The sequence below is a fragment of the Drosophila simulans genome, chromosome 3L, assembly GCF_016746395.2.
Source record: "Drosophila simulans strain w501 chromosome 3L, Prin_Dsim_3.1, whole genome shotgun sequence".
NCBI lineage: Eukaryota > Metazoa > Arthropoda > Insecta > Diptera > Drosophilidae > Drosophila > Drosophila simulans.
Window position 1 is genome coordinate 4,207,670 of NC_052522.2, and position 26,756 is coordinate 4,234,425.

A 26,756-nucleotide genomic window follows, 5' to 3' on the forward strand; every position below is an offset into this window, starting at 1 on the left:
TCTAGTTCCGAAAGGTACACATTTGTGTGAGCTTTCAGTTTCCAATTGGGAATTACATTTAATACAAAAAAAAAATACATACATACATATTAATACCTAAATAATTAAACATCCACTCTGCATATTTTATTGCATTCAATAACTTGGACCAATATTTTTATGTTTACCGTCAGATATCTGATGTGGCAGCCCTGGTAATCGATGTTAAACATCTGTTTGTGAGTGCGACACCCTGGAACAGCTTTCACATCATTTGCAACAAAATAAAATAGAGAAAATTAAATATATCCAGACATACCGACTACGATCCGATCCAAGATGAGTTTCCTAAATTACGTGTTTGGCCCCAACCTCTACATGGAGTACCGCGGTGTGCCGGAGCCGCAGCGCAAGATGTACGAGGCAGGTGCCGTGGAAAAGTTCGGGGAGCAGATTCTATCGACGGTAAGTGCCCTGCGATCCCATGGGGAAGAAACTGGAGCATATGGTAATGTGGAAAATCGACAATCTCCGTTGCAGCTATCGGTTATGTGGTCCGTGGGCTATTACACTTCGCCGCTGCTCGTCACATTCCTCTACCGACGAGGTTACCTGGTAACCGATTCCATGCCAACGCTGGCCAAGATCACCACCAGCGTGGGCATCATCGTCATTCTATCGCTGGTGATGCGCGGCCTGGGGCGCAAGCAGTCACGCTCCTACTCCAACATGATTAAGGCCCTCGTCCGGGCAAAGGCTGCCAAGGCACCGGGAGATGCCAACAGCGAGCTGCGTCGCTTCGACATCGAGTTCAACGCCTGGCCGGTGGACTTTGATGTGAAGGCTCTAACCGGGTGAGTGGGCTACGCCTTTGAAGTGTGCCAGAATAACAACATCTTCGTTTTCAGTGACACCAAAAAGCCGGCGGTCACGGCCAAAAGGAGGGAGCCCATCCAGCTGGCGACACTGCCCTGTGAGGCCATCGCCTACCTGGCCATAAACACCTTTGGGCTCTCCATGATCTATCCGGGTTCGGTCAAGCTGCTCCAGAAACTCATGAGTAAGGAAGATATACATATGAAGCTGACCGAAATGTTATTAAATTGCAATCCGATAAGTCTCATTCGCAGAATTATTAGTCATACTTTAGTTATTCCGAATTATATGCTGTGTAGTCTTCAAAAACTTATCTGAATAACTAGCTTAAATATGATTTTGCCAGAAAGACTCCTACATATACTGATACTAAATATTTTGCAGGACCCATGCTGATCTCAGGACGCGCCAAGCTCATCGAGGATGACAACGGCATCCGCTACAAGGTTAAGACCATTGACTCGAACGAAATCGATACGTTGTTCATTGACAATCGCCCAAACAACGTGGGAAATGGCAAGACTCTAGTCATTTGCTCCGAGGGCAACGCCGGCTTCTATGAAGTGGGCATCATGGCCACCCCAGTGGCCTTAAAGTATTCCGTTCTGGGCTGGAATCATCCCGGATTCGCCGGCAGCACAGGCACTCCTCATCCGCACCAGGACAAGAACGCCATCGATGCCGTGGTGCAGTTTGCCATCAATAATCTTGGGTTCGCCGTAGAGGATATCATTTTGTATGGCTGGAGCATTGGTGGCTTCAGTACACTGTACGCTGCCTCTGTGTATCCGGAAGTCAAGGGAGTGGTGCTTGACGCCACCTTCGACGATGTGCTCTACTTGGCCGTTCCTCGCATGCCAGCTGCACTGGCGGGCATTGTCAAGGTAGCCATTCGTAACTACTGTAATTTGAACAATGCCGAACTGGCAAACGAGTTCAATGGACCCATATCCTTCATTCGCCGCACTGAGGATGAGATCATTGCAGAGTGAGTGATAAGTTTGGCATTTACGAAGAGGACTTTCTTAAAACGAAACCCATTGATTTCCCCTAGGGACAACCACATTGACACAAATCGCGGCAATTTCTTGGTCTTGTCAGTGCTCAAGCACCGGTATCCCAACATTTTTGGGGCTTCCCAGTTGAACAAGGCCAAGGGGCTGCTGTCCAAGCCCCTGGAACCATACAGTATCCCCGTCGCCGACGAGAAGCTGTGCATGTCGCGCCTGATCACCTACGCCTCCGACGAGGGCAAGTCTTTCCCCATGAACATTGGAGCAGATTACTCGGAGGAGGTGCGCAATCTCATGGCTGTGTTCTTGGTGGGTTTATTCGGCAGTTTAAATGGTCTATATATCTAATACTGTGCACCTTTCAGCTGCGCAAGCATTTACGTGACTACAACTCGACGCACTGCACCCAGCTGCCCGGGGAGTTCTTTACCATGCCGTGGGACATACCCACTGAGCAGGGATTTGTGTTCACCTAAGCTCATTCCGCAGGTGACCCACGGCCGTATGCTTAGATTTAGTGAAATGGTTTTTAGTAATTTTTGCCTTCTGACTGCTTATTAAATTATTCTAACTGGGAACAGCCGGGTAGCTGGTGTCTGAACTGGTGTGAAATTATATACAAAATAAATGTCACAAGCTAAACTAGACGCGTCGTCTTTTGGTTAGTTTCTATTTCACGGTACAGCTAAAATTGGAGGGGAGGGGCAGTTCAACACTTAGTTCCTACGAGTTCTTCTTTGATCCACCGAAGCCGGAGAAGCCCATGATGGCGGCCATGTCGTCGGTCATGCCGCCGGACTCGAAGTCCGTGTCCTCGGCCTTGCGCTTCCGCTCTTTCCGCTTCTCCTTGCGGTGTTCCTTGTAGCGATCCTCCTCCTCTTTGGCCTCTCGCAGGCGGCGCTCGAGCTCGTAGTCCTTCTGCTTCTCCTCCATCTTCTTCTTGTTCTGCTGGAAGCGCTCCTTCACCTGGTCGACGGTGCTCCGCTCCACCTTCATGGACATGCCCAGATTGCGCTGGTGCTTCTTGCCATTGATGTGGTCCAGGAAGTTGATGGAGTCCTTGACCACGCAGTCGCAAACGTTGCAGTAATAGCCACCGGATTGCGAGGTGGGTGTGTTCTTGTTGATGACAACGCTCTTGCCCAGCTTGCTGTCCAGGTCCACCTTGTAGTCTCGTCGCTTGAGGTTCTCCCGCTGTACGGGTTCTGGTGAAAAACGAAAAGCCTTGTATTATGAGTGTCATCCAGTAAATTTATCAACTGACCTTCTTCCTTGGGTGCCACCTGGTTGAGCAGCCGCTCCGCCGCCAGCTTCTCGTACTCGTTCTTGTCCCATTTCCTTCGGTGGTCATCAGGTCGCATCGTCATGGTTGCGCTGGGATGTCAATTGCTCTATAATCTATTGGGTAAAAGTAAGGCAATGAAAATTTGTAAATATTTTTGTTAGCGATGCGGCGGTTTGCGTCCGAGCTGAGATTTTGGTCGGGGATGACAACCTGATATTTTTTTTAAATGTTATCGATAGATCCAGAAGGCAGATGTGAAGCAGAAGCAGTTGTTAATTTTTAATTTAAAAAATTATATTTATTGTTTAAATTAAAGCTTATTTCGGAATCTGTATACAAAAAAAAGTAACTAATTTTAGATTTCGACGATAACCACAGGTAGATGAAGATATCGATGTGCGATAACTATTGATTTTTCGTATACAGCAGTTAGGAAAAACGGTAGGTTTGCAATAAATACCGTAAAATCTGGGAAATTATTGTATCTTAAAGTTTCAAAGCCGAAAAATGGGTGCCGCTTTCTTTCCCGTGCTGTTTTTCACCGCCTTGTGGGGCGGTGTAGGCATCGCCATGCCCATAATGACACCCAAAGGACCTCACCAGAATCTCATCCGATGCATCCTGATGCTCACCGCCGCCTGCTGCTGGCTCTTCTGGCTATGTTGCTACATGGCCCAAATGAATCCCTTGATCGGGCCCAAACTGAAGCGCGATGTGGTGGCCATGATTGGAAGGTCCTGGAACAACCCAATTGTGGCTGGTTAGGAAAATTGAGTGACTGCTAACTAAATTATTCCGCAATAATCTCCACTTTAGCTGTTTGTATTACGTTGTAAATAAGAAGTGAAAATATCAAGTGTTCTGTTAACTTTGAATTGTTTAACTATCAGATATCCAAAAATATATTCAGTGTTTAGATTGCGTTGTAAATAAAATCTATGAACATCAACTAGTACATCTTCTGAAAATAATTATTGTTTCAAACCTAATATTCTTTCTACCAAAATAAATTGTAAAAATGAGAATTTAAAAAGGTCTAATAAATTGAATAATTTAAATTAAATTAACATTCTAAAATGAATTAATGGCTAGCAAACAGTTATGCTGAATAAATTTCAAAAACAAGAAAGTATTTTGACATTCCAAACCAAAAGACAACCAACTTTTCCTTTCTGTTTGCACATATTTATATTTTAATTTTCTTTATAACTACTGCAGTAGCTGGTCCACAATAGAAATGCCTTCCTTGTCCATTTGAATAACAGAAGAATAACGATACTTTTGCTGATAAGCGGAGAGCGAAGAGAAAGAGTGGAGAGAGAGAGCCCATCTTCTTTTCTCTTTTCTTTTCTTCTCTTGTCTTCTGGGGGCCAACACCACCGAGATTTGTAACCACCGTCTTCAGTTTACCTTCAGTCACGGGCGCGATCAGTTGGCTTTTCCGATTCGTGTGGTTTTGCAGTGTCCATGGAAGAAAATACCGTGAATTCCCGAATCAATAGGAATTAGTCGCATGCAAAATAATCCAAACTGTGCAGCATTTGTGATTGAATTCAAGTGCAAATCGATCGCAAGAAGTGATTCTTAATTCCCAAATGGAAACCGCCTTCTACAGCGGTGGACGATAATTGAGTGAAGCAAAACCTGGCAGGTGAGCTAGTTAGGAGTTTACAACTTAATTTGCAAGAAAGGTGCAGGAGCATTCCGGAATCTTCGGACGCTCCCTAAGCCGCGACTTGGGCCATAAACTAGTTAGGCATGCCATAAAGCACCGGGTGTGCAGAAGGTCCGAAACTGGTTACATTACCAACAGCGTAAGATGACTAAAAAGCCTGGCCGAGCACAGTAATCGCGCACAAACGAGCTGGCAAAGCAACAAAATTATGGATGTTAAAACGAAAAAAATAGCAATAAAAAAAGAACCAGTCTGTAATAAAAGAAATTAGAAATTAAGACGCCGCCAGCCACCCGAAAAAAGGGCGGCACGAAGCAAAGAGCATTCCTCCAAGGCAGCCATTCCGAAACCAACTGGCACTGGCACCAATAAAAGCGTTGAGAATGTCTTAAAAAGGTGGACAGGTGATCGTCCAAAGAGCTCGAAAAAAACAAAAGGCCCGGAGATCGCTTTGTTGCCTCCTCGCGACGCGATTCTTCTTGGTGTCGCTTTATATGTCGCTAACCGCGCAATTACCACGTTCATGAACTGGGCCAATCGACAGTTCACCGCTCACTGTTCACCGTGCTCGGTTCACTTCGCTCTTGGCTATCTCCCATTTTCCCCCCGGCCATTCCGGAGCCGGACCCGTTGCACTCCGCTTGGGAGCCACGACATCGGAGATGGCGCACCGCTGGAGTAAACTCCATTATCATTCGATCCCACTAACCGCTATAAGATGAGTGGGTCGCCCATTATGTCGGCGGATTGTTATGGATAGAAGCGGTTGCATCGATAGGAACATAGTATATCGGAATTATGGGGCATCTTCGGGGGTTTAAACAAGCTATAACTAAGAACTTGGTCAAAAGAAGAGGTAGCTATCCATGTCTATCCAAATTATTGCAAAAATTACATACATTACATTACATTGATGGTTGTAACTATATCAGCATCATAAATCTTTAAAAATAATTCTAATATGGAAGAGAAATGACATTTCATCATAGGATCAGTTGATCCTAGAAGAAGAAACATGTGCCTATTATAAAACATGTAAAACATATATACTGCCTTTTTTATATTCATGTATATATTCTTTGATAGCATAGAGGGAATGTTCGTGACTGATCTACTTGTTTAGTTCGCCCCCTTTTCTATTTTACAACGGCATTTAAATATTTCTAAACAATTAAGTTTTTATGAGCCTAGCCCCGGGTGCTATTATCCTGACCGCAGCTGTGCCCATTAGAGATATGAGCGTTTTGCATGCGCCTATCTATGTATGTCGTTGCGGAAATTGATTTTTAGTCGCAGTTAAGATCTCAGCCGTTTAAAAAATAAAGCGGCAAAAAGACAGGAAGAGGCTGTGGCTCTCTTCTTCTGCACTTTTTTTTTTTTGACCCAATTCGGGGCGGGGCACCCAGTAATAGCCGACCACTGACGCAAATGCCCCAACGATCCAAACTGACTCATTGATAAGTGCAGCCGGAGAAAGTGCCAAGTGAGCAGAGCCACTGACTCAGCACGAGACACTCGGATGGGGATGCGGACTGGGACAAGGCTGTCTCGACAGGTTGCCAAATCCACTTCCAAATCCCAGCCAGCAGACGAATCCGAATCCAAGACCTCATCCTAGACGCATAAACACACCCATATCTTTCGCTCTTTCGTTTTATTTTTCTGTCCAACTGTCAGCGAGGCATTTGCAGTGTTTCTCCCATTATTTTAACCACATTTTCGTGCTTCTTTTTCTATTTTGACAATTTTCACCTCATATTAGTTTCACTGAGGCAATGAAAATTTTCATGTTTTTTCGTCAGTCGGAAGTGGATCAAACGACAGACGAAATAGAAATGCGCAAAACCAGATTGAGATTGAAAAATTATGTACATTTTTACGAGCATTTCTCGGGTGTGAGTGCTGGTTTCGGTTTATTTTGATTTCGTTTTCGTTGTCTCGACACTCAAATTATTCATTTACGAGTTAATGAAACACTTTCGCTCGTTAAGAGCCGGTCAAGTCAGAGGCCGAATCTCGGAGATCTGAGATCTGTGCTCTTAAGATCTCAGGTTAATTCGCCGCCTCCACAAAAAAAAAAGACTTTTTGTCTTATCTCAGATTCTCCGCTCTTCTGCGGCAGCGAATGATTCTGCGTGGAGAATCACAAATTGGTCAAGAAACGGGGGGCTCATCATGAAGATATATCGCGACTGGCCCAAATTGGCAGTACCGACGACTGATCATCCGTGCCGCACGATTCTTCTGCGCGACGCCAAATGCCAAATGACAGAAGAATCCGAAGACTGGCCATCAGATTGATCTCCGTCTGGCTCTCCAACTGACTTGGCCTGGCCAGCAGTTCGTGCCGGGCCGGAATAGAAATAGAACATAACGCTAAGCTAAGCTGCGGCTAAATTGCATTCAAATGATGTAAAATCGCCTCTAATGGGACGATCTTTTGTTTCGCCTGCCAAGAGGAAAGCGACCTCAAATGCAAGAGTTCGTTGCGGTGAAGCGAACAGAGCACTCCGCTGCACTGTAAGAAAAACATATTCATTTACTGTAACTGAAATAACGAAAGTCACATTTTATTTGATATATAATTGATATATGATATATACTACATTGCATTCCCACTAACGGCGTAATGGGTATCTGATAGTTACAACATCCACCACCAATACACAAATATATCTAAAAACATTCTTAATTAAGCTCGTCTTTCATTTTATATTTATCTTGGTTGCTTTAGGTATCAAGTAAGTGTCAAAAAGAACTTAGTTATAGCACGATCAATGTCGTAGGCTATCCAGTGACCTTCAAGCATATATTTTCCCTCCGGAAAGGGAAGTATTTTGGTGAGCTTATAATTTAGACTATGATATGGCATCTTATCCAGCACAATATCATGCTGAAATAAATATAATATAAATATTTACCTACTGAATTTTAAGGTATACATACGTCAAAGGGACAAGAGTGGTTTGTGTTAGAATAGTCCTTGAACCAACTGTAAAAGTAAGAGGCAACCGGATTGGGATTCGGCGAGTTTAGGAATCTGCACGCGTCTAAAGTCATATTGTAGAGAAATGGCTTGTAGCCATTCAAACGTTTATAGAGACCAAATCGTACCTAAATTAAAGAATAGTAACTTAATATAATAGCTTAAATATATTTAATTCGTCATACCTTAATTTTGGTTATGGGCGTTCTTAGGAGGTTAACTTTAATGGATACATATTTGTATGTTCGGTTAACAGATTTCAGGAAACAATATTCAAATAAGGCGAAGTCCTTATCCAGGGACTCGCAGTGAAGGTTTGTAAATTCCACTACAGAATAAACCTAAAAGTAACTTTTTTATTATGGGTTTTCAGTAAAACAGTAAAACAAACCTCTGTGAAATAATTTGTAAGCAAAATCAAAGAGGCGACGAACAAATTCAGCTTTATTGCCATTATATCCTTTTGGTGTATGTATTTAATTGGCTAATTAAAAGAAAAAAAAAAAAACAATTTAATTATAAACAAAACATGTAATTATATTTGTGCAGTTTTACACAGTAGAAAATTCTTCTACTCGTTTCTAATTTACAATACTTTATTGTTTCTTCCTCTCTGTTTCCTTTTGTACCGCACTTTTTTGAATAGATAAATTTTTAGTATTAGTTCAGCACTATTATTCTTTACATTGACAATCTACTCATATAACCTTTATATCGGAAACAGTTTATAATTTTAAATATACGACCAAATCGGCATTAAGCACTGAAGTGACTAAGTAATATCTTGCTGTTGGTTAAAATATTGATGTATCCATTAAAAACGATTCAAATTAGTTTAATTAAAAGAGTCAGTACTATTCAAAATCGGTATGGTTTAATCGAAAAAATTACGGTCATTAAAATTGACTATGTTTTAATTATGTACTGAAAATATTGTGGGCCTGTTAACATATTTTAAGAAAATTTAAAAAGACTCATGTCAAAAGCTCCGATTGAATTGGATGAGCCTAATAAACAGATAAATAAATTTAAAAATCAGCACAAAAACTAACAAGTCTAACACCACTAATTTATTTTTCTACGTGTTTGGGATAGATAGAAGGTCTTTCCACGCAGACGAATTAAAAGTGGAATGAAAAATATGAGTCCGCTGCAAGTTCTAGTGGGTACGGATCGGATAGATTGAGTACGGGCATGGGTTGCTCTGGCGAGGAGGAGCAGGAGTGGTTCCCCACTGGATGTGCGTGCCTCGCAAGCTAATCGTGGCACTAATTGCTGTTTGGGGTTTTTATCCACACAGTGCGTCTTGCATACATCAATTGTTGACATTTGCGTTTAGACACGGGCTCTCGGCCACAAGCCAAATATAGTTATTCAGTACAAATTTTACACATGAATGAATAGGAACAAAATCCAATACATTGGTTGACCATCATCGGTGGGCAATGCTTTGTATTGTAATGTATTTGTTGTTATAAAGCTACCATACGATTTCCTATATATATATATTCTCGATTTGGATCGCTAGCCGAGTCGGTCTGGCCATGACCGTCTGTCCGTCCGCCTATCCGTCTGTATGAACGTTGTGATCTCAGGCCTATAAAAGCTTGATGGTTGAGATTTTTTTCCATTTTTTCCATTTAATTTTAACAGCTTGTGTGTAAATTTCAATCGATATGCTAAACCAATCTTTAATTCCTCGTTTGCACTCCCACTAGCTGAGTAACGAGTATCTGATAGTCGAGTAATCGATTACAGTGCTCTTTATTTGTGTGTTGTGTTTGTTATCCATGTAACAGTTGTAAAAAGATAGTGATATGTAACACAGACCACCAATACACAAAATATAAATAAATTCTTAATTAAACTGTTCTTCAAGTTTATGATTCATTACTTGCATTCCAATTATAATGTTATAAATGTTGATTGCTTATATTATCAAGTAAGTGTCCAATAGAACTTAGTTATAGCTCGATTAATGTCGTAGGCTATCCAGTGCATTTCAATCATATATTTTCCTTCCGGAAAGGGCAGTATTTTGGTAATCTTATTGTTTATATTATCATACGGCATCTTATCCAGCACAATATCATGCTGAAATAAATATAATATGAATATTTACTTAATGAATTTCAAGGTATACTTACGTCATAGGGACAAGAGTGGTTTGTGTTAGAATAGTCCTTGAACCAACTGTAAAAGTAAAGGGCAACCGGATTGGGATTCGGCGAGTTTAGGAATCTGCACGCGTCTAAAGTCATATTGTAGAGAAAGGGCTTATAGCCATTCAAACGTTTATAGAGACCTAAACGCACCTGAATTAAATAATATAAACTTATTTATTTGGCTTAAAATATAATTAGATATATGTTAATTATACCTTTACTTTGCTCACGGGTATCTTTAGGAGTTTAACTTTTACGGAAACGTATTTGTATGTTCGGTTTTCAGATTTCAGGAAACAATATTCAAATAAGGCGAAGTCCTTATCCAGAGATTCGCAGTGTATGTTTGTAAATTCCACTACAGAATAAACCTAAAAGTAAATTTTTTATTATGGGTTTTCAGTAAAACAGTAAAACAAACCTCTGTGAAATAATTTGTAAGCAAAATCAGAGAGGCGAAGAAGAAATTTAGCTTGATTGCCATTATATCCTTTTGGTATATATATTAAACTGGCTTATAAACTTGAACTACACTTTATCTTTATACAAATAATGCAATTACGACTGGAATAATGCAGTTATTCTTTGATAAACTGTTTAAATTGTTACATCCACGACCACATCGGCATTATGACAGCGTGAAAATAGAGCTTGTTAGTGAGTAATTTTTGGCTGTATCCATTAAAAGCGTTCCAAATTAGCTAGCCAACATTCATCAATTAGAAAAGAACACTATTCAAAATCAATTTGGTCTTATCGATAAATATACAGTCCATCAAATTGTTTATAAATTACCTAAATTATGCTTCAACATATTGACTATAATATTGATAGTCAGCACAACTAAACTTATATTTCAACGATACTAATTTATTATTCATTGGTAAAAATCCGTATCCAGAAGAAGTTCCTATTTTGGATTCGTGCTAGAATCACTTCCTGCTAATTGGGATCGGAAATGAAATGATTTCGACTGAATCATTCAGATCAATGAATCGCTAACGAATTCACCCGCTACATTGTTGCCAGAGTTCCCATCTTGACCAACAAGTCACACATCCGGCATTTAGCACTGTTGTTAATACTGTTACCTCAGCCTAACGGTGCTGGCCACCTGACTTGACACTTTTCACCTTCGATGGGCCGCCCTGTACAGTCGGCCCTAGAGTGAGCAAAGTTCTGCATTTAGTGAGTAATCAAGTTTCCGAATAATTCTCGCTGACATGTGAGAATAAGTAAAACCTGGCGGATTTGTTGGTTTTTAATTAGTTTGGTCGGCGGTTAAAGCGTAGCGGTGCATGCTTTTAATGACTATTCCCAACACTCTTCACAACTCCGCTCTTTTCATGTTATAATATATTTGTGTTCTTTTCGTTCTTGTCAACTTTTCCCCTCCGTTTGTCGCAGAAATGAAGTGCACTCTTAGTTCCGCAATGCTTGGGCACTGAGTGCCATACTTTGTATCCAAGCCGTGTGGTTCTGAGCACCCAAAGAGTACCCACTCCATCACATAGATATGTATGTATGTGGTGTTTCCTAGCCCCATCTCTATGAAGTGGTCATGCTCCAGTAAGAGCCTGGTAGTTGGCGCCGTTAGAGCGATTACGAAACTGCAAACGCTGCACGGATTGCTTTCAACGCATACTCGTACATATTCATTCCTTAATGGCCATAAACATTTTAATTAATTTATCATACAATTAGCGGCAACGTTACTTTGTTCGGAAATGCAGTGGGTTCACCAAGAAACATTTGGTATTAGACGGAGTTCTTGTCAAGAAAAAGAAGCCATAATCCAAATAGTTAAACTCAGCTTTGGTTTATATATATCTTAAAGATATTATTTTAAAATATTTTCATGTTCAGTTTGTGTTTGTTTTAGTTTTTTTTACCTATTACCAAGCTCTTTCCTACATCTTCTTTGTTATTTTTAGCGAATTTCTACTGTATCTTCCTTTCTGTTTACATTAGACTAGTTGTACGAATTTTTGCTTGGGAAAGGAAAGCGCCACAGAAGATTGCATAAATTTGCACACTGCCCAGCTGTAATTGAGCCATCAATTATGACATATGGCTAGCGGTTTTCGAACCGCCATAATGATGCTGCCAAATTGGCAATCACTTTCCAAAGTCGAACAAAAGTCGCTGGTTTGATAAATAATCAAAACGACTGCATTGTTCGGATGATTCAACGAGCAGCTCCTCTAGTTTTCGATGCGCTCGAAATGGACTTTCCATTTCACCGTCGTTTTCCGATAAGCATCCATTGACATCGATGCCTCACCTGTGAAAAAAAATTTAATAAAATAACACCGCCACCCCCCTTCTTCCATGTCACAGCAGCAGCACCTGTCACATTTCACTTTCTTCGACACTTTGTCGGCGAGAGACTTTTATGATTGAAAGTGGCTGGGAATCTTAATCTGGCCGAAAATCGAGTCGCATTTGCCCAGATATCGGCCGCAATGGGTTAAACGTGCCAACGGGTTAATGGCCGACTTCCGTTAGACATTTTGCAGCTATGTACATATATATGTAGCTACCTGCAAACCGACAACTGCCTGATTTTCCAGATCAAATTCTCATCAATCATTCTTTGACGCTTTTTCGTCCAGCAATTTCTCCGGCAGTGAAAATCGGCTAATGCGAGAAATTTAATCAACTTATGCGTGGCCGGCGACGTCTTAATACTTAATGCCTAAATCGAAATAAAAAACCAAAAAAAAAAAAAACAGTCAAGTGAGTGTGTGTGCTAGCAATATTTTTGTTTTATTTCTGTATTTTCGTTAACATTTTTACGCCGCTCAGACGCAAGCCAATTTATTCTTTCTTTCTCCAAAGCACAGCAACGTGACTACAACTGTGGTCAAGATAGTGTAAACACAAATATATATATCAATATAGGAAATATTAGATTCGATTTTTAAAACAATGGCTAGATGCTTGCTTATCAAAAATATTGCATTAATAAAAATCTGGCTTAGATAATTTGAGGTTGTTTTAGTTTATGATGGAATATGTTCTGAAATATTTATTTATATAATTTGTTCTGGATGTATTCAATCTAAAGTAGCGAATTATAACAAAATTTAACTTGTTAAATATTTTCAACATACGCCTATTGCTTTGCCCGCCATTGTGAGTACGTACTGGGAGACGAGCGCAAGTTACCAGTTTTGGTTTGGGCCATCGCCGGGCTTCACCTCACCACTTCACCACGCCTCCCCGCACCTTCTATTCCCCGTGGCTCCGCGCATGCGCATCTAGGTCAAAAGCTGGTGGCTATGGCTTTGGCCACGGCGATGAGGATGACGACGGCTATGGCGATGGCGATGGCGATGGCGATGGCTCCCCAAGCGTTCTAACTGTTTCGGGTGCAGGGTGACTGGATTCCCCCTGGAGCCCAGCCATATAGACACATTGGAACATGTGTACCTCCATTCTAATTGCAGTGGTTCTTCAATTTGCCTCATTTTCTGCCAGCTTGAGCGCGTTTTTGGCGCTGATTTTATTAGGCAAATGGGTTTCCGTTCCATTTCAATGGGAAGTGGCGGCGATGACAGTGAGATTCCGGGCCATCGTTTACAGTTAATGGGGGTTACCAGGAAAGGAATAAACCGGAAGATTTATGATCTTTTAGAACCACTCACGCGGGCCATAAAACCAATGGTTCAATGGGAGTAATCTGTTTCAAGTTGAAGCCAAGTAAGATAAACATGGCTCATAAGAATACCGAATTAGTTTTTTCCCAGACTTTTTCTAGACCCATTACTATGCCATTTTGCATAATCCCCCATTAGGTTTGTCTTCGATTTCTGATTATCCAACAAAGGGGTTTCTGCCGGCCTGATTACCATTCAAAGTATCGAATTAGTTTCTCCTCGTTGGCCAGAGCCCATCATCAAGGCATTCCGAAAATATAACAGAACTTTTACTTTTGCCAGCTCGAAAAGCTCAGCTCGGGCCACGATCATCCATCCACAGAAGAGACCATCTGTAGCCCGCGGCTTTGCCGCACCGAAAAGACTATTTTTACACACGTTTCACCGCGGCTGAACTTTGCTTTTGATTGCACATGTACAACTAAACCATACATTGTGGCTTCATAACTACCGAGATCTTACATGTGTATATGACGGCGGAACAAGCCATAACCCGGGCCGGCCCCATCGCATCCCATCTTGGATGTGGAGAACTGGTTTCCAACCCACTCCAACGCCAGCCCATCTGCTGTGTACTTAAGCCATTCGGAGTGGGTTCTTTATGCTGGAGCCGGGCTTCCCATGAAGTGAAAATTCCAAATTTGTAGGGCTCAGCCATTGAGCGTATCGGAGTGTCGGGGAGTTCTCTAATTAAATTTTTTGTTTATGCCACGGATAGCTTTCGCTTTTTACGACTGGTCACTGGAGAGCTCTTCACTTTGGTCCGGCGTTCGGTTCAATTAATTATGAAACTTATCTGATACCTTCTTTCATTGAGAAGGTGGAACTTGGCTGGAATTTTTATTAGCATGAGAAATGTCTTCATTTGTTAGGAAAAGCAAGGCGTTCTTAAGGACCGCTGTATTTCTGAACCAGCTTTCTTTGTTCTGGGAAATGTTTTATTATGGGGAGTGTCACATAATTTGTTGCCTTATAAATTTCATCTGATTTTAAAAAAGAATTCTATAGAAATTCCTATGAGACTGCAACCATTTTTCATTGTGTAGAACTACTCCTTTGAATACTTTTGAGTAGTTTGGAAAATGCAAATACAAATCAAACCGGTTAACGGCATGCATATCTCATTGCCATTGTGCGCTGTTCTTTTCCTCTTTTCCCTGGCGAAAAGTGAGAATTTTCGCTTGGCTAATGGACTGGGAAACAGGATTAGCCGGTTCTCCGGCATGCTGGCCCATTAGTGACTCTTTTTCACAGCCTGATCCCGAGCACGGATCACTCAGGCCCACACCAAGTGGACCCGAAAGAAAGCAAAGACCGAAGAACGAAAGTGAAGAAAACTGCTAACAATGGTTTCCCCAAATTTTCTATCTTTTTCAGAACCTGCGACTGGAATTGTAACGGTGGAAAAATGGACACCGTCTATGGGACAAAGAAGTACTTCCAGAGTTTATCCGGCGTGAGTGATATATACAGGGCGCAGACATGTCGGCAAATGGTGAGTAATCCCCAATCGTTTATCACTTGCGGGGCACAAAAGGCTTAACGGTATCAAGTTGATTAGCATTCAGTAGGTCCACGAATAGAATCGGGGCCCCAAATCCCTTTGTCAATAGAGTTGTTACATCAACTCGCGTCGGCCGTATCTTTTTTGTGTTTCTCATACAGAACGCAGCTTGCATATTTATTTATTCATTTGCCTGTTTATTTGGGACCTGGGTCTCGGAATCGAGCTGTTTGCATTCCTCATTCACCAGCAAACTCGAGAGTCTAAAAAAAAGATACATAGGTACGAGTAACTAGCGAGCCAAACTCGACAGCAGAACGTTCTAAAAGGTGAATGACTTTCTCTGGCAGCGAAGAAAGAAATAAGAGGCAGCCAAGAGCCGCAGAAGAGAACGCAGAAGCAAAGAGCCGAGGAGACGGCAATTTGGCCAACTCAGTTTAGTTTAGCACGGGGCCGAACGGAAGGCAAGGGAGCTGCTTCCCGGCCGAAAGAGAGGAACTAAGGGAAATGCCCTGCAGCTAACGAATGTTAAATGGTAATCAAGAAACAATCAAACTTTCCCACAGGCCCCTCGGGGATGTAACTCCCCGAGCAAATGCACCTACAGCCGAGGTCGAGATAATGGCCCATGGGGCTCTGAACATAAGTCATTGATTATTTGTAATTAAGAGGATTTGGATTTGGTTAGGAATGCTGGAAAAATAAAGAACTGTTCTTTTTGGTAGATAATATATGTGAAGCGGAATATAAACAGAAAAATTAAATCAAAAAAATTAAACAAAAAACTCAATTAAAAAACAAACAAGATGGAAATCCCAAATTTAAAATAATTTAAATTTAAAATAAATAATAAAAATTTTAACGTAAAAATGTATTTACAGTTAGCTTAATGCGATTTATATTATCTGCAATTAACAGTTTAAGTCTATATCAATGCCATGTCAGTCAGTCTTTTCAGTATCAATGTCAATGCCAAATCAAAAGACTTAAGCAAAAAACTTGTTTATGGCACTGCTAATAAAATCACTTGAAAAAATCGAACGAGCGTAATGGATAAATAAAGCCAATTGCAAGGGGAATGTGCATATTTAAAGATTAACATTGAAATATTAAACTTTTAGGCCTAAAACAGCTAGTTATATGATTGTAATTGTGCCTAGAATCACACGGAAGTTAGCCAGATTCTGAGAATCTGACCAAGTGCAATGACTTTGTACCAACCCAGGCTAATTAAATGCGTTTTCCCAGCCGTGTTAATGAGATGCATTAACAAATCATGACAAGTGCTCGCCGGCGATAGCGATTCTGACATAACGCTGGGAAAGTTTGAGTGGCAGTTTGGTTTTTGCGGTTCTTGGAGATACCAGCAATTGAGTCCAAAAGGGGGCCGTTAGAGACCAACTTCCGTCATCTAGATTGGGAGTCACGATAGAAAGTGGCCGCAGAAGGGTCGTCGACGAGAAAGTTGTGCGACTTCTGGCGGCTAATTATCGAATTAGTGGCCATCGGGATCGATTCTGGGCTGGCATACTTTGGCAACCTGGTTAAGAACAACTGACATCTTCTTTCGCAGAGCGCGGACTATACATACCAGAACACAGTTGGCCGGAGGTCTCAGCTGGGGGCATACTACCACATGAACAAGCAGCCCTCGTACACCAATGAGCACAGTCTGAACAGTCAGTATGGGTACAATACGTGGGGCATCTGGCGGGATGGCAGGAACATAGCGCCATCCACCTTCTCGGCAAAGACGCACACGCCGTACCCCAAGAATCGATCATTCAGCATTATCCTTACAACGGCTGCATTCATCGTCCTGCTGGCCGTCATCTCAATCGCAGGATTGGCATTCTACTTCAGCTCTATAAAAACCAATCTAGAGGATCGTAAGTATTTGAAATATATAATTGTTAGTAAATATTAAATATTCGGTAACTTTGAACAGCTGTCATGGGCTTTGAGGGCTCCTTCCGCATCGCCAAAGGGGATCTCTTCTCCACTGGTTTGAAGTACAACCACACCACTACCTACAAACAGAAGATCGATTTCTATAAGAGATTCGTGGAGCGTTCCATGATGGACAATGGATTGCAGCCACTGCGCACCGATGTCTGGGGCTTTGGTGACGGTCCACTGATAAAGGTCTCATTCCGCGTATTCCTCGATGTCCGTAAACTGCCGCAGTAAGAAAACATTATTTCCAAATTATTTCCGCCGATTTCATGTTCGTCCTTTTTGTCAGAAACATCCTGAGTGTCGAGGAGTACATCAAGGAGTCTTTGTTCCTGGAAACTTCGGCTGCAAAATCCTTATATCGCTCACTGCGTTTGGACACGGAGTCGGTGGAGATCAAGCGCATAATGGATGAGCAGGTGGTGCGATCTGCAGCGATATTAAAAGAAGCCGTAAGACAAGAGTCCTCTCAAAGTTGTCATCATTGTAAAACCATTCTCTATCCCACAGCAAACGGTGCCCACTAGTCAAACACAACTGGAAAAGCGTCTCATGAAAAAGGGCAGCACACCGGCAACACCTCCAGTTCATCCTAAGCCGAATCCGAATACCACGCCCAAGCCGAAGAATCCTCTGCTGCGCAATCATTCCGCCGACGAAGAGCCCGATATCGATGTGGAGAATGCTCCAGTTATTCAAGGATCTTTCGAGGGTTCCTTCGAGATCACCAAGACGGACGCGGACATAGCCCGGAAGAAGACTCCGCCAACTCGCGCCTACCAAGCCGCTAGTAGCACCTTGCCACCCAAGGCCATTGCGGTTACGCCCTTTTCCTTGAGGGTGAAGCCCAAGAAGCCGAGCATCGAGAAGCTAACAACGGTGCTGCCGCAACAGGTGCCCACCGGAGGTTCTATTAGCTCCACCAGGGCAACCACCAAGGCCACCAAGGCAACTACTACCACGAAGAGAACCACAACTTCCACTACGAGGAAAACTACAACAACGACTACTCCGAAGCCTACAACTACTACTACAACCACGGAGGCCACTACAACTACCACTACCTCAACGACTACAACAACACCCCCACCACCTCCAAGCACCACTAGAGCAACCACCACAAGCACCACCACTTTTACCTATCCCTCCGTGAGCACACCGCCTCCGAATCAAGGGGGATCTCTGCCCAAATTGGATGCCAATCTGTTTACCACGTTCCCCATTCTGGACACTCAACCGTGGAGACCCATGCATCGAGAGGTACCTGAGCTGCTACCCGGACCACCGCCCGCTTTTCCCACAAAAACTCTACCCGGTGGAACCACGCCCACAGTGAACCATATACCGCAGAGGAGAATCGACGAATTTGAACTGCCCTTCATTGCAGACAACCCCACGCCTCCAACAGCTGCTGTGGCTCCAGTGACAGTGGATCCCTATAGTTTGGGTTTCCTCAATCCGGGATTGCGAGTACAAGAGCCAAAACCAAATCTCGGACCACAACCACAGGATCAGGACATGCTGTTTTACCATAATTTCGGCAGTCCGATCTTTATGCCGGGCACCGAGAATATAGAACGCTTGGGAGGAGCTCTGGTGGAACCACATCCTTTGCCTGTTCCTCTCATAGATGATGTTATTATACCACCATTCAAGCCCATCGATGCTACCATGGGAACGGGTGACAAGATACCCTTCAATCTGGACGCCAGCAACGAGAGATTCGAGCATTTGGGTGGAGGAGTTATTGCAAAGAAACCCCAGGAGAAGCTGGAGAAGAAGGAGCAACCATCAAAGAAAGAGCAATTGGAACCACACGTCAAGGAAGCGAATCAGACGGCTCCGGAAAAGAAGAAAATTCAGGCGAATAGGGATCAGAAGCCAGATCAACCAGAGATAACCACTAAAGTGGAAAAGAAACAAGAGAAAGTGGAGGTCACCACCATACCTACAAACGTACCAGTTAAAAGCTCACCCAAGCCAACGAAGTCTCCATCTCTACCCTCGCTAAAACCTACGGATAACTCTGTGTTGGCCGACACCATTGGAGAATTCTTCATGGAGCTGCTTAATCTGCCCAAAGAGGAAAATGCGACTGCGACTAAAAAACCAACAGAGGATGCGATAGAATCCCGCATAGAACCTGAGGAAGAGGAATCCCTGGATACCCTGAAAACCCCTAGTGTAAGCCACTCCAAGCCGAACTTCATGAACCTCAAGGAGATCATTCTGCAGAGGAATACCCCCTCATCGATACTCTCCAACGAAACTTTGGAGGAATCCACAACCACGACGATGCCGACGACAACAACCAGCACCACAACGGAGGAGCCCAGAACCACGAAAAGGAATCGCATTCGAACCACCAGTGAACGGCCCACAATGATGGACGACTCAAACCTATTTCCTTCCCACTCCAAATGGGAGTTTGTCAATAGTTCATCGGCTCAAGGATTTGGACACAACTCGAATATGAGGAAGGTGTTCAATCAGACCCTGCAGGCTTGGGTATCGGAGGACATTGACAAGTCGGAGAACTTGACTTTAAACGATATCAAGACAAGGATCAACAATGCCAGTAACATTCAGGACATCTCCCTGATCTTTGATACGTTGGCCTCCAAGCTGGGCATTACTCCCAGTGTTCCCAATAAGTTTCCTCCGTTTTCGCAAAACAAACTGAAGCAAGCTCCGAAGGAAGATGTCACAAGGAGACCAATACCCAGCTCCACCACCACGGAAATACCATTACTGATTCCGGAATCTCTTCTGCCTGTCGAAAGGGAGCCCTTTATTAAGCCCATGTCTAGTTTTATAGATGATGGCTCCTCGGAAGTCCTGGGAGCGGCTATTCCCGTGATTGGCGAGGCTGAAGTGGAGGTAGTCGATCCACTAAACTACGAGGAGATGCTCAAGATCTCACAGTTCGCTGCCAGCAGTACGGAACCGAGTGTCCATAAGCTGGTGACACTTCTTCCGGTGAGATCCAACTCCGGAATCCGAACCTACAGACCACCAGCCGCGGATGAGGAGACGCAGAGGAGTGCCAGTGCTCCGGCCCCCTTGACTGCACCTGCACCTGCTCCTTCGCCCGGAAAGATTAGCATACGGCGCAAGAGCAACCTCAACCAGAGCCGGAGATTCGGACAACCACCTGCAGAGGCGGTGGTCAAGGGCGGCATTCAGGTGACGGTCAAGAAGTGATCACAGAGCCGGCCAAATAGCCTCATCATGAGATTAGAGGAGAAAGGAGTTCTACCACAGAACACAAGGATGTAGCTTAAACCACTCTATATGTTAGTTATAAGTAGGGAATATAACTTTAGTTAGGTCGATCGTGCATATGACGAAATCTTGTTCGAAAATTGTTACGCGAATGGGAACAATTTTGGAATGACACTTTTGATTATATTGGCGGAAACTGCGACTGCCAGTCCTCAGTATTTAAGACAAATCACACATCACATTCATTGTATAAGCATCGAATCTCTAGTATACGATCCAACGACATTCGAATATTATTTTTTTCAGTTCATTGCGATTCTTATGTTAATGTTAGCTACGCATGTAATGTAATGACTAAGCCCGATCTTTGAATAAATGTGAATAATTTATTACAAGCTATGTCTTTCTTTTCCGATGAAAATGGATGGATAAATTCCTGAATTTCAAGTATTTTACAAATTTCAAATCTCGCGCTCACAATGAACCGCTATCTTAGTATTTTTCGTAGGCCGCAGATACCTGGTCTTATTTTCCGCGCACCTTTTGGTCACACCTGAGCATTGAGGATTTAGGCGTTGTTGTTGTTGTTTCGTCGGTTGTGAATTGAATCAAAATAGAACAAACAAGTGGCTCAACATACTCAAGGAATAGATATAAGTGCAAAGTGATAAGAGGAAGTAGCCCCGCTAATTACCAAGCAGCATACCTTAGTGCAAAATGGGCTGTGCGGAGAGCAAGGACGGCGAGGGGGAGGCGCAAAACAATAGGCCCAAATACCGGTCCTGCACGGACACCTGCTGGCTGGCCATTTACATTATATTCTGGCTGTTTTTGGTAAGAAATGAAAAAGATTTCGCCCTATTTAGAGATGTATACAGCCGAAGTTTGTACCGGGAAAGTGAAAGCTGAGACATTCATCTGCGCAGCGCGTCTGTCTGCTTCGCAGTGTGTGTGAGCGGTTTTTGCGGGCGGAAAGCGGCTACTTGTTACTTGAAAATGTCTCATTCATGTCGTCATCGCTGAATAGCTCATGTGCGGAATTGTTAATTCCTCTAATGAATGCGATGATTTAACAGTCAGGGTTTGTCCGACATTGTGTAAGCCCACATATATGTAAATCCCTTGCGAAGCGAATCGATAACCGGTGTTCTGCTGTTCTGTTGTCCTGCAGGACACGCCACTCCTCGAAAGCATTTCCATGTCAAGTATTTGCATGGGTATGTCGTCCGCCAGAGCGATTATAATAATAATGCCCCTTGACATGACATGCTGGTCATGGGGCGTTGGCTACCTGAACAATGATCTATCCACTTTAATTTGCCTCCTTTTCGTATTGCAGATAGTGATTGCCATCTTTTCGTTCGTTTATGGAAATCCCTTGCGCATCATCAATGGCTACGACTCCTTTGGCAACACCTGTGGCGTTAAGTACAATGAAAAGTTCCAGGGATTCCCGCTGTCCGGCATGAATACGCTCGACAAGCCGGAGCTCTTCTATTTCGATGTCAAGGAGCTGAAAAAGTCCCTCAAGATATGCGTCAAGTCATGTCCCGCCAAAACTATGACCAAGGGCAGCGAGCTGCTGGAATACTACAGCCAAACGGGCACTCAGCTCTGCAAATACGACTACAACATGCAGCAGCTGACTACGGCGGGCAACGATGCCAAAACGTTCAATTTCCTGGGCCCTTGTCCCAGTTTTCCCGTTCATGAGAGGTGTGTGTTGATTACATCACCCCAATCAAATGCTAACTTAATTCGCACATTAATCACTTCTTTCCAGTTCGCCTGTCCTACATCGCTGTGTGCCCAAGGGTACGGGCGAGAAGGTTCAGAACTACTACGATATGCTCAACAACTGGGATGTGGCCCAGCAGTTCGTTGGCGACATCTACTCCACCTGGCACATCATTGCCATGGTCTGTGGATTAGCTTTGCGTAAGAGTTTCCGCATCCTTCACCAAAGTATTTCCTAAGAATCCTTTTTCTCTAGTCATTTCCATTGCTTTGGTGACCATGATGCACTGGCTGTCTCGCATCGTCTCCTGGATCATCTGTGTTCTGGTCATAGTGGCCAGTGTGGCGCTTACTGTTGCTCTGTGGTATGCCTACTACAACATACGCAATAAGTCTGGAGTGAACACACAATACTCTATGCTGGAGGAGTTTGTGCGCAACCAACAGGCGGTCTTAACCTTGGCCGTCCTGGCCACCATAACCATGGTTTGTTAGCTCATTTAATACTTCATGGGCAGTTACTTAGTGTGTCTCCTTTACAGATAATCCTTATCGTGGTCATATACTTCTTGAGGAACAAATTGGCTGGCCTGTCTGCGCTTTTCGAAGAAGCTGGTCAGTGCATGATGAATCTCCCAGGACTTTTGATCGCTCCGCTCTTGGCCTTCCTTGTGCTTATAGCCTTCTTAAGCTTTTGGGTCGCAGTGATCATTTGCCTGGCCACTGCCAGTTCACCTGGACAAAGTCCCATTGCTCCGTTCGACAACTCGAAGGCCCATCAGCAGCCTTTGCCAGCAAACGCGTTGTTCGTTTCCAACAGCACCGGCGTCAATGATTTAAGACGTAAGTAGTCTCATATATCTGCGATGTAAATCCATTCTATGCAGGTTTCCCAAAGCAGACGAATTTGAAATAATCTGAATCATATATTTTTGCATTTTGTGGTTATTTTATAACGTGATTTGGTAAATAAGTAAGTGATATTTGCTAAGGGCACAGAATTTTACTCATTTGTATATATTTCTGTGTTTTCTCCTCACGACTCTTCGATCTAAATTGTATATACAATAGATTTCTCCTTAAGTTACTGCACTAGGATTCCATAGAATTAACCAAATGTTTTCCTTAAACAGCAAATGCCCGTGTAGAATATGCCGATGCCGGAGCTCTTCGCAGCATGTTCTGGATCTATGTGGTGGGTCTTATATGGACGGTGGAGTTTATTTTCGCATGCCAGCAGTTCGCTTTGGCCGCAGCCGTGGCCTTCTGGTACTTCCAAAAACCGACCAGCACACCGACCTTTTACGCGATTGGCAAACTGGTTAAGTATCATTTGGGTACGGTGGCCAAGGGATCCTTTGTCATCACTATTTTCAAGATTCCCCGCCTGATACTCACTTATTTGTACGCCAAGTAAGTTGAATCATCGTCACTGTGCAAGCGTTTCCCATTCTTTACTAATTGAACATGACATTTCAGATTGAAAAAGGGCGAGGACAAGGGATCGGAGTGCGCCGCCTGCTGTTTGAAGTGCTGCATTTGTGGCTTCTGGCTGCTCGAGAAGTTCATTCGCTTCTTGAATCATAATGCCTACACCGTGGTGGCTATCGAATCCATTAACTTCTGCCCCGCTGCTGGCATTGTAAGTCTACTATCCCACAAGTTTTGAATGTTCGAAATTCACAAATTTATATTACTTTCTAGGCTTGGAATGCCATGGCCACGAATGTCCTGCAAGTGGCCACCATTAACAGTGTGGGCGACTTCATTCTCTTCCTGGGAAAGGTTGTGGTGGCCGCGCTCTCTGGCCTGATTGGTATCGTTTTGCTCAAGGATATGCCCGGTCTGAATTTCTACATGGCTCCCGTCATAATCATCATCATATTCTCCTTCTTTATTGCTCACATTATCCTCTCGCTGTTTGAGGTAGGTGTTCCCTTACAATATGATCAAGCTTGTGGCTAACCCATGACTCGTTAATAGATGGTAGTCGATACCTTATTCCTCTGCGTCTGCGAGGATAAGACCCTGAATGGTCGCTCTGGTCGTTGGGCGCAGAGCAACTTGGCCAAGCTGGTAGGCGAGGAACCGCTGCAGCCTGGCGAGGAGCCGCCCATCGAAGTTGTTCAAATGATGCCCATCAACAAGCAGCCATTTAGTATTACCCGACTCTCTCAGTCCGATCCCGAGGTGGCTCCCATGTCGGCGGAGTAGTTCTAAGACGCAGCTAGATGCTTTCGCTTTTGTATTCCAAGCGCAGAACCCCACGAAACTCAACGCACATCTCATTGGGATGTTAATATTTATATACATACCATTACTCCGTCGCGACGTACAAAGCAGAACAGTGGGACTAATAATAACTGGTAATCTTGTCTATTGATATATTCAAACTTAGGATGCACAGTTTGTAAACGTATTTATAAAGTTTAATCGTTTTTGTATCTTAATATATGTAAAATGAGGTGTTTAAACCTTTTTCACGCGTTTAATGGTTTTTGCCTTCTTTCTTTCAATCACATCTTTCACGGCCTGTAGTTGTTTCTCCTTGATCTTCTTGGTCAGCGCCGATTTGGGTGTCTGTTTGGCGGCTTCCTCCTTCTTCTTTTTGGCTATCGCAGCCAGTATCTTGGCCGTCTCCACGGGATCATCGTCCTCGAATAGCTCATCGTTATCCATGCCATCGTAAGCTCTAATCGGTCGCGTGGCCTCGTGCTTGACCTTTTGCTCCACTCGGTTCACGTACTTATCCTTGGCGGCCTTCTTGAGTACCTGACGCTGTTTGGATGGACTCACGTAGTCCGGATTCTCCCAGATGGTTTTGCCAGTGAAGGAACCATCGAATATTTTCACAGGATTCATCACGTAACGCGGCCCGACTTCGGACAAACCGCCATCCTCGGATAGAATCTGGAAATTTCTGAACCAGATGCGTTTGTCCAGGTAGGTGAAGGTGAAAACGTGATCGACGAAGGGCTGGCTCTTGGGATGATGGTTGGGCACCGAGTAGGTCTGCACGAACAGCTCCTTGAGCAGCTTAAGGTGCGGCAGCTCGTCGAATTTGGAGTCAAAGGAGAGCAGCGGACGCGATCCCCGCAAGCAGTTGCCCGTCATCTTCAGTTCGGCCATTGTGTGAATGTTTTCGATGAGGAATTTAGCGGATGGACCAGTGGATCCCGAGGTGTTGGATATCCACATGTACAGATCCCTTTTCCGGCGTCCCTCGAACAGCATCGCCTTGTTGCAGTGCTTCATTTCGCACATTTCGTTGACCACCGACAAGGTTTTGGAGCGCTCCATTTTGGATTCGGGTCGGTGGTGCGGCATTAGGGTTTTAATATCCTTCATTAAGTGTCGGTCCCGGTGGCTAATACCGCGCGCGGAGAATACCAGCACGCGCTGTTTGTTCACCCATTTTTCCTGTAAATAAAATCCAGTTTTTAGTTAAGAAATTCAAGATATAGAGAAGTCACTTTTCTTGCCTTTTTGGGCACCACATCATCTGAGGATCTCTGTGGCGGCAGTGGTGGATTTTCATCCAGCGGCACTATCTCCAACTGCGGCGTGGCCTTCTTTTTCTTGTTCAGGAACTTGCGACCCATTTTTTGTAGTTTAAATAATTAAAAACAATTGAAAAGTGCGAAGGCAAAACGTGGAGTGACAACAACCAGGGATGGCTATTCATTCAAAGCCAGGGCGGCGACAGCACGTGCACCCGAATAGTGGTATTTTCCAACACTTCATGGGAAGTATTTGAAAATACCGTAATTTAAAATCAAAAACCACCAAAAATTAGGTAAAATATTTTTTTTACGGTTTCTTTTATTTTTGTTAAACTAAATCGAATTTTAAGTTTTCATAATCTAGAAAATAAATTGGAATTACATTGACCTAGCGATAATTAGCCTCTAGCTGGCATTAGAACATATATTCTTGCCAAAGTAATTTTCAATCCTCTTCATCTTCAAGTCCGGGTTCAGGACATAGTCGACATCTGCTCTCATTTACGCCATAATTCGTGCAAAGTTCTCCCACACACTCGCAGCATCCGTCATGAAACCACCTATAGCTGGTGGCTCCGGTTTTCAGGCAGGTCTGTCTACACTTATTCCAGGATGTGCACTGATCCAGATACAAAACGGTGCAGTTTATACCGGATCCTGGTTGTCCATTTGTTGAAAATGAGACCACGCTCCAATTGTAGGTGTATCCATCGTTTGGAGAAGAGGACATGGCCCTGAACAGAGCTGGCATTCCTTCGAATTCCTCGGTGTGTGATTTCTTTCGCATTTGTGCCATGTTAGCGAGGCCTAACTCTCCAAAGGATAGCAAAATGTAGATAGTCAGAAGTGATTTCATGTTGAATTGGAAAATGCAACTGAAGTGTTTGGCATTTAAAATGGCATTTAAATGAGATTACATCACAGGTAGGTGACATTTTTCAGGTAAAAAGTCACCTACCAGCTGCTGCTAAGGGGCGTTATCTATTTTTATAACTATTACCTAAATGGTGTTGGACCTTTTGGGAGGATATTCACCTACCCAATGCTCCTTTCTGCACTTATTTTTGGGAATTTATACTTTAATCCCTGCAATGCAGTTTGGATCTGTAACTCCTTGAAATTACCATCTGAAATATGGATTTTTAAATTTCATAATTAAAGGAACCAGTTCATTCAACGGAACAAGCCAT

General features: G+C 43.3%; 8 protein-coding genes across 9 annotated transcripts; 4 read left to right on the top strand and 4 right to left on the bottom strand.

Annotated features, from left to right (window-relative positions):
• The first annotated feature begins 198 nt into the window (after positions 1-198).
• Positions 199-2,515, top strand: LOC6736754 (phosphatidylserine lipase ABHD16A). The gene is made up of 6 exons (XM_002083574.4): positions 199-444; positions 520-833; positions 888-1,039; positions 1,240-1,843; positions 1,910-2,177; positions 2,234-2,515. The coding sequence occupies exons 1-6, from the start codon at positions 319-321 to the stop codon at positions 2,342-2,344; spliced, it is 1,575 nt and encodes a 524-aa protein (XP_002083610.1). The 5' UTR covers positions 199-318; the 3' UTR covers positions 2,345-2,515.
• Positions 2,516-2,519: 4 nt separating this feature from the next.
• LOC6736755 (zinc finger matrin-type protein 2) lies at positions 2,520-3,371 on the bottom strand. The gene is made up of 2 exons (XM_002083575.4): positions 3,133-3,371; positions 2,520-3,073 (listed from the first exon to the last, which is right to left on the bottom strand). The coding sequence occupies exons 1-2, from the start codon at positions 3,233-3,235 to the stop codon at positions 2,592-2,594; spliced, it is 585 nt and encodes a 194-aa protein (XP_002083611.1). The 5' UTR covers positions 3,236-3,371; the 3' UTR covers positions 2,520-2,591.
• Positions 3,372-3,437: 66 nt separating this feature from the next.
• On the top strand, positions 3,438-4,108 carry LOC27207182 (V-type proton ATPase subunit e 2). 2 transcript variants are annotated; one of them, XM_016182919.2, is made up of 2 exons: positions 3,438-3,594; positions 3,646-4,108. In XM_016182919.2, exon 2 carries the CDS (start codon positions 3,661-3,663, stop codon positions 3,916-3,918), a length of 258 nt encoding a protein of 85 aa, XP_016030378.1. In that variant the 5' UTR covers positions 3,438-3,594; positions 3,646-3,660; the 3' UTR covers positions 3,919-4,108. The 2 variants fall into 2 exon arrangements, with proteins under 2 accessions (XP_016030378.1, XP_016030377.1); XM_016182918.3 differs by having other exon boundaries at positions 3,449-3,594; positions 3,654-4,108.
• A 418-nt stretch (positions 4,109-4,526) lies between these two features.
• Positions 4,527-20,721, top strand: LOC6736757 (mucin-5AC). Its single transcript, XM_016170839.3, has 6 exons — positions 4,527-4,804; positions 15,019-15,136; positions 16,719-17,034; positions 17,094-17,331; positions 17,391-17,553; positions 17,612-20,721. The coding sequence occupies exons 2-6, from the start codon at positions 15,050-15,052 to the stop codon at positions 20,303-20,305; spliced, it is 3,498 nt and encodes a 1,165-aa protein (XP_016030379.1). The 5' UTR covers positions 4,527-4,804; positions 15,019-15,049; the 3' UTR covers positions 20,306-20,721.
• On the bottom strand, positions 9,672-10,931 carry LOC27209298. Its single transcript, XM_016184745.3, has 4 exons — positions 10,401-10,931; positions 10,195-10,350; positions 9,962-10,129; positions 9,672-9,908 (listed from the first exon to the last, which is right to left on the bottom strand). The coding sequence occupies exons 1-4, from the start codon at positions 10,461-10,463 to the stop codon at positions 9,753-9,755; spliced, it is 543 nt and encodes a 180-aa protein (XP_016030381.1). The 5' UTR covers positions 10,464-10,931; the 3' UTR covers positions 9,672-9,752.
• Positions 20,722-20,869: 148 nt separating the features above from the next.
• On the top strand, positions 20,870-24,555 carry LOC6736758 (choline transporter-like 1). The gene is made up of 9 exons (XM_002083578.4): positions 20,870-21,160; positions 21,666-22,042; positions 22,110-22,264; positions 22,320-22,549; positions 22,606-22,906; positions 23,197-23,476; positions 23,543-23,705; positions 23,768-23,989; positions 24,047-24,555. Exons 1-9 carry the CDS (start codon positions 21,044-21,046, stop codon positions 24,275-24,277), a joined length of 2,076 nt encoding a protein of 691 aa, XP_002083614.2. The 5' UTR covers positions 20,870-21,043; the 3' UTR covers positions 24,278-24,555.
• On the bottom strand, positions 24,421-25,784 carry LOC6736759 (ribosome biogenesis protein BRX1 homolog). Its single transcript, XM_002083579.4, has 2 exons — positions 25,546-25,784; positions 24,421-25,483 (listed from the first exon to the last, which is right to left on the bottom strand). Exons 1-2 carry the CDS (start codon positions 25,663-25,665, stop codon positions 24,533-24,535), a joined length of 1,071 nt encoding a protein of 356 aa, XP_002083615.2. The 5' UTR covers positions 25,666-25,784; the 3' UTR covers positions 24,421-24,532.
• A 103-nt stretch (positions 25,785-25,887) lies between these two features.
• On the bottom strand, positions 25,888-26,710 carry LOC6736760 (protein twisted gastrulation). The gene has a single exon (XM_002083580.4). The coding sequence runs from the start codon at positions 26,420-26,422 to the stop codon at positions 26,012-26,014; it is 411 nt and encodes a 136-aa protein (XP_002083616.2). The 5' UTR covers positions 26,423-26,710; the 3' UTR covers positions 25,888-26,011.
• Between the last annotated feature and the right edge of the window lie 46 nt (positions 26,711-26,756).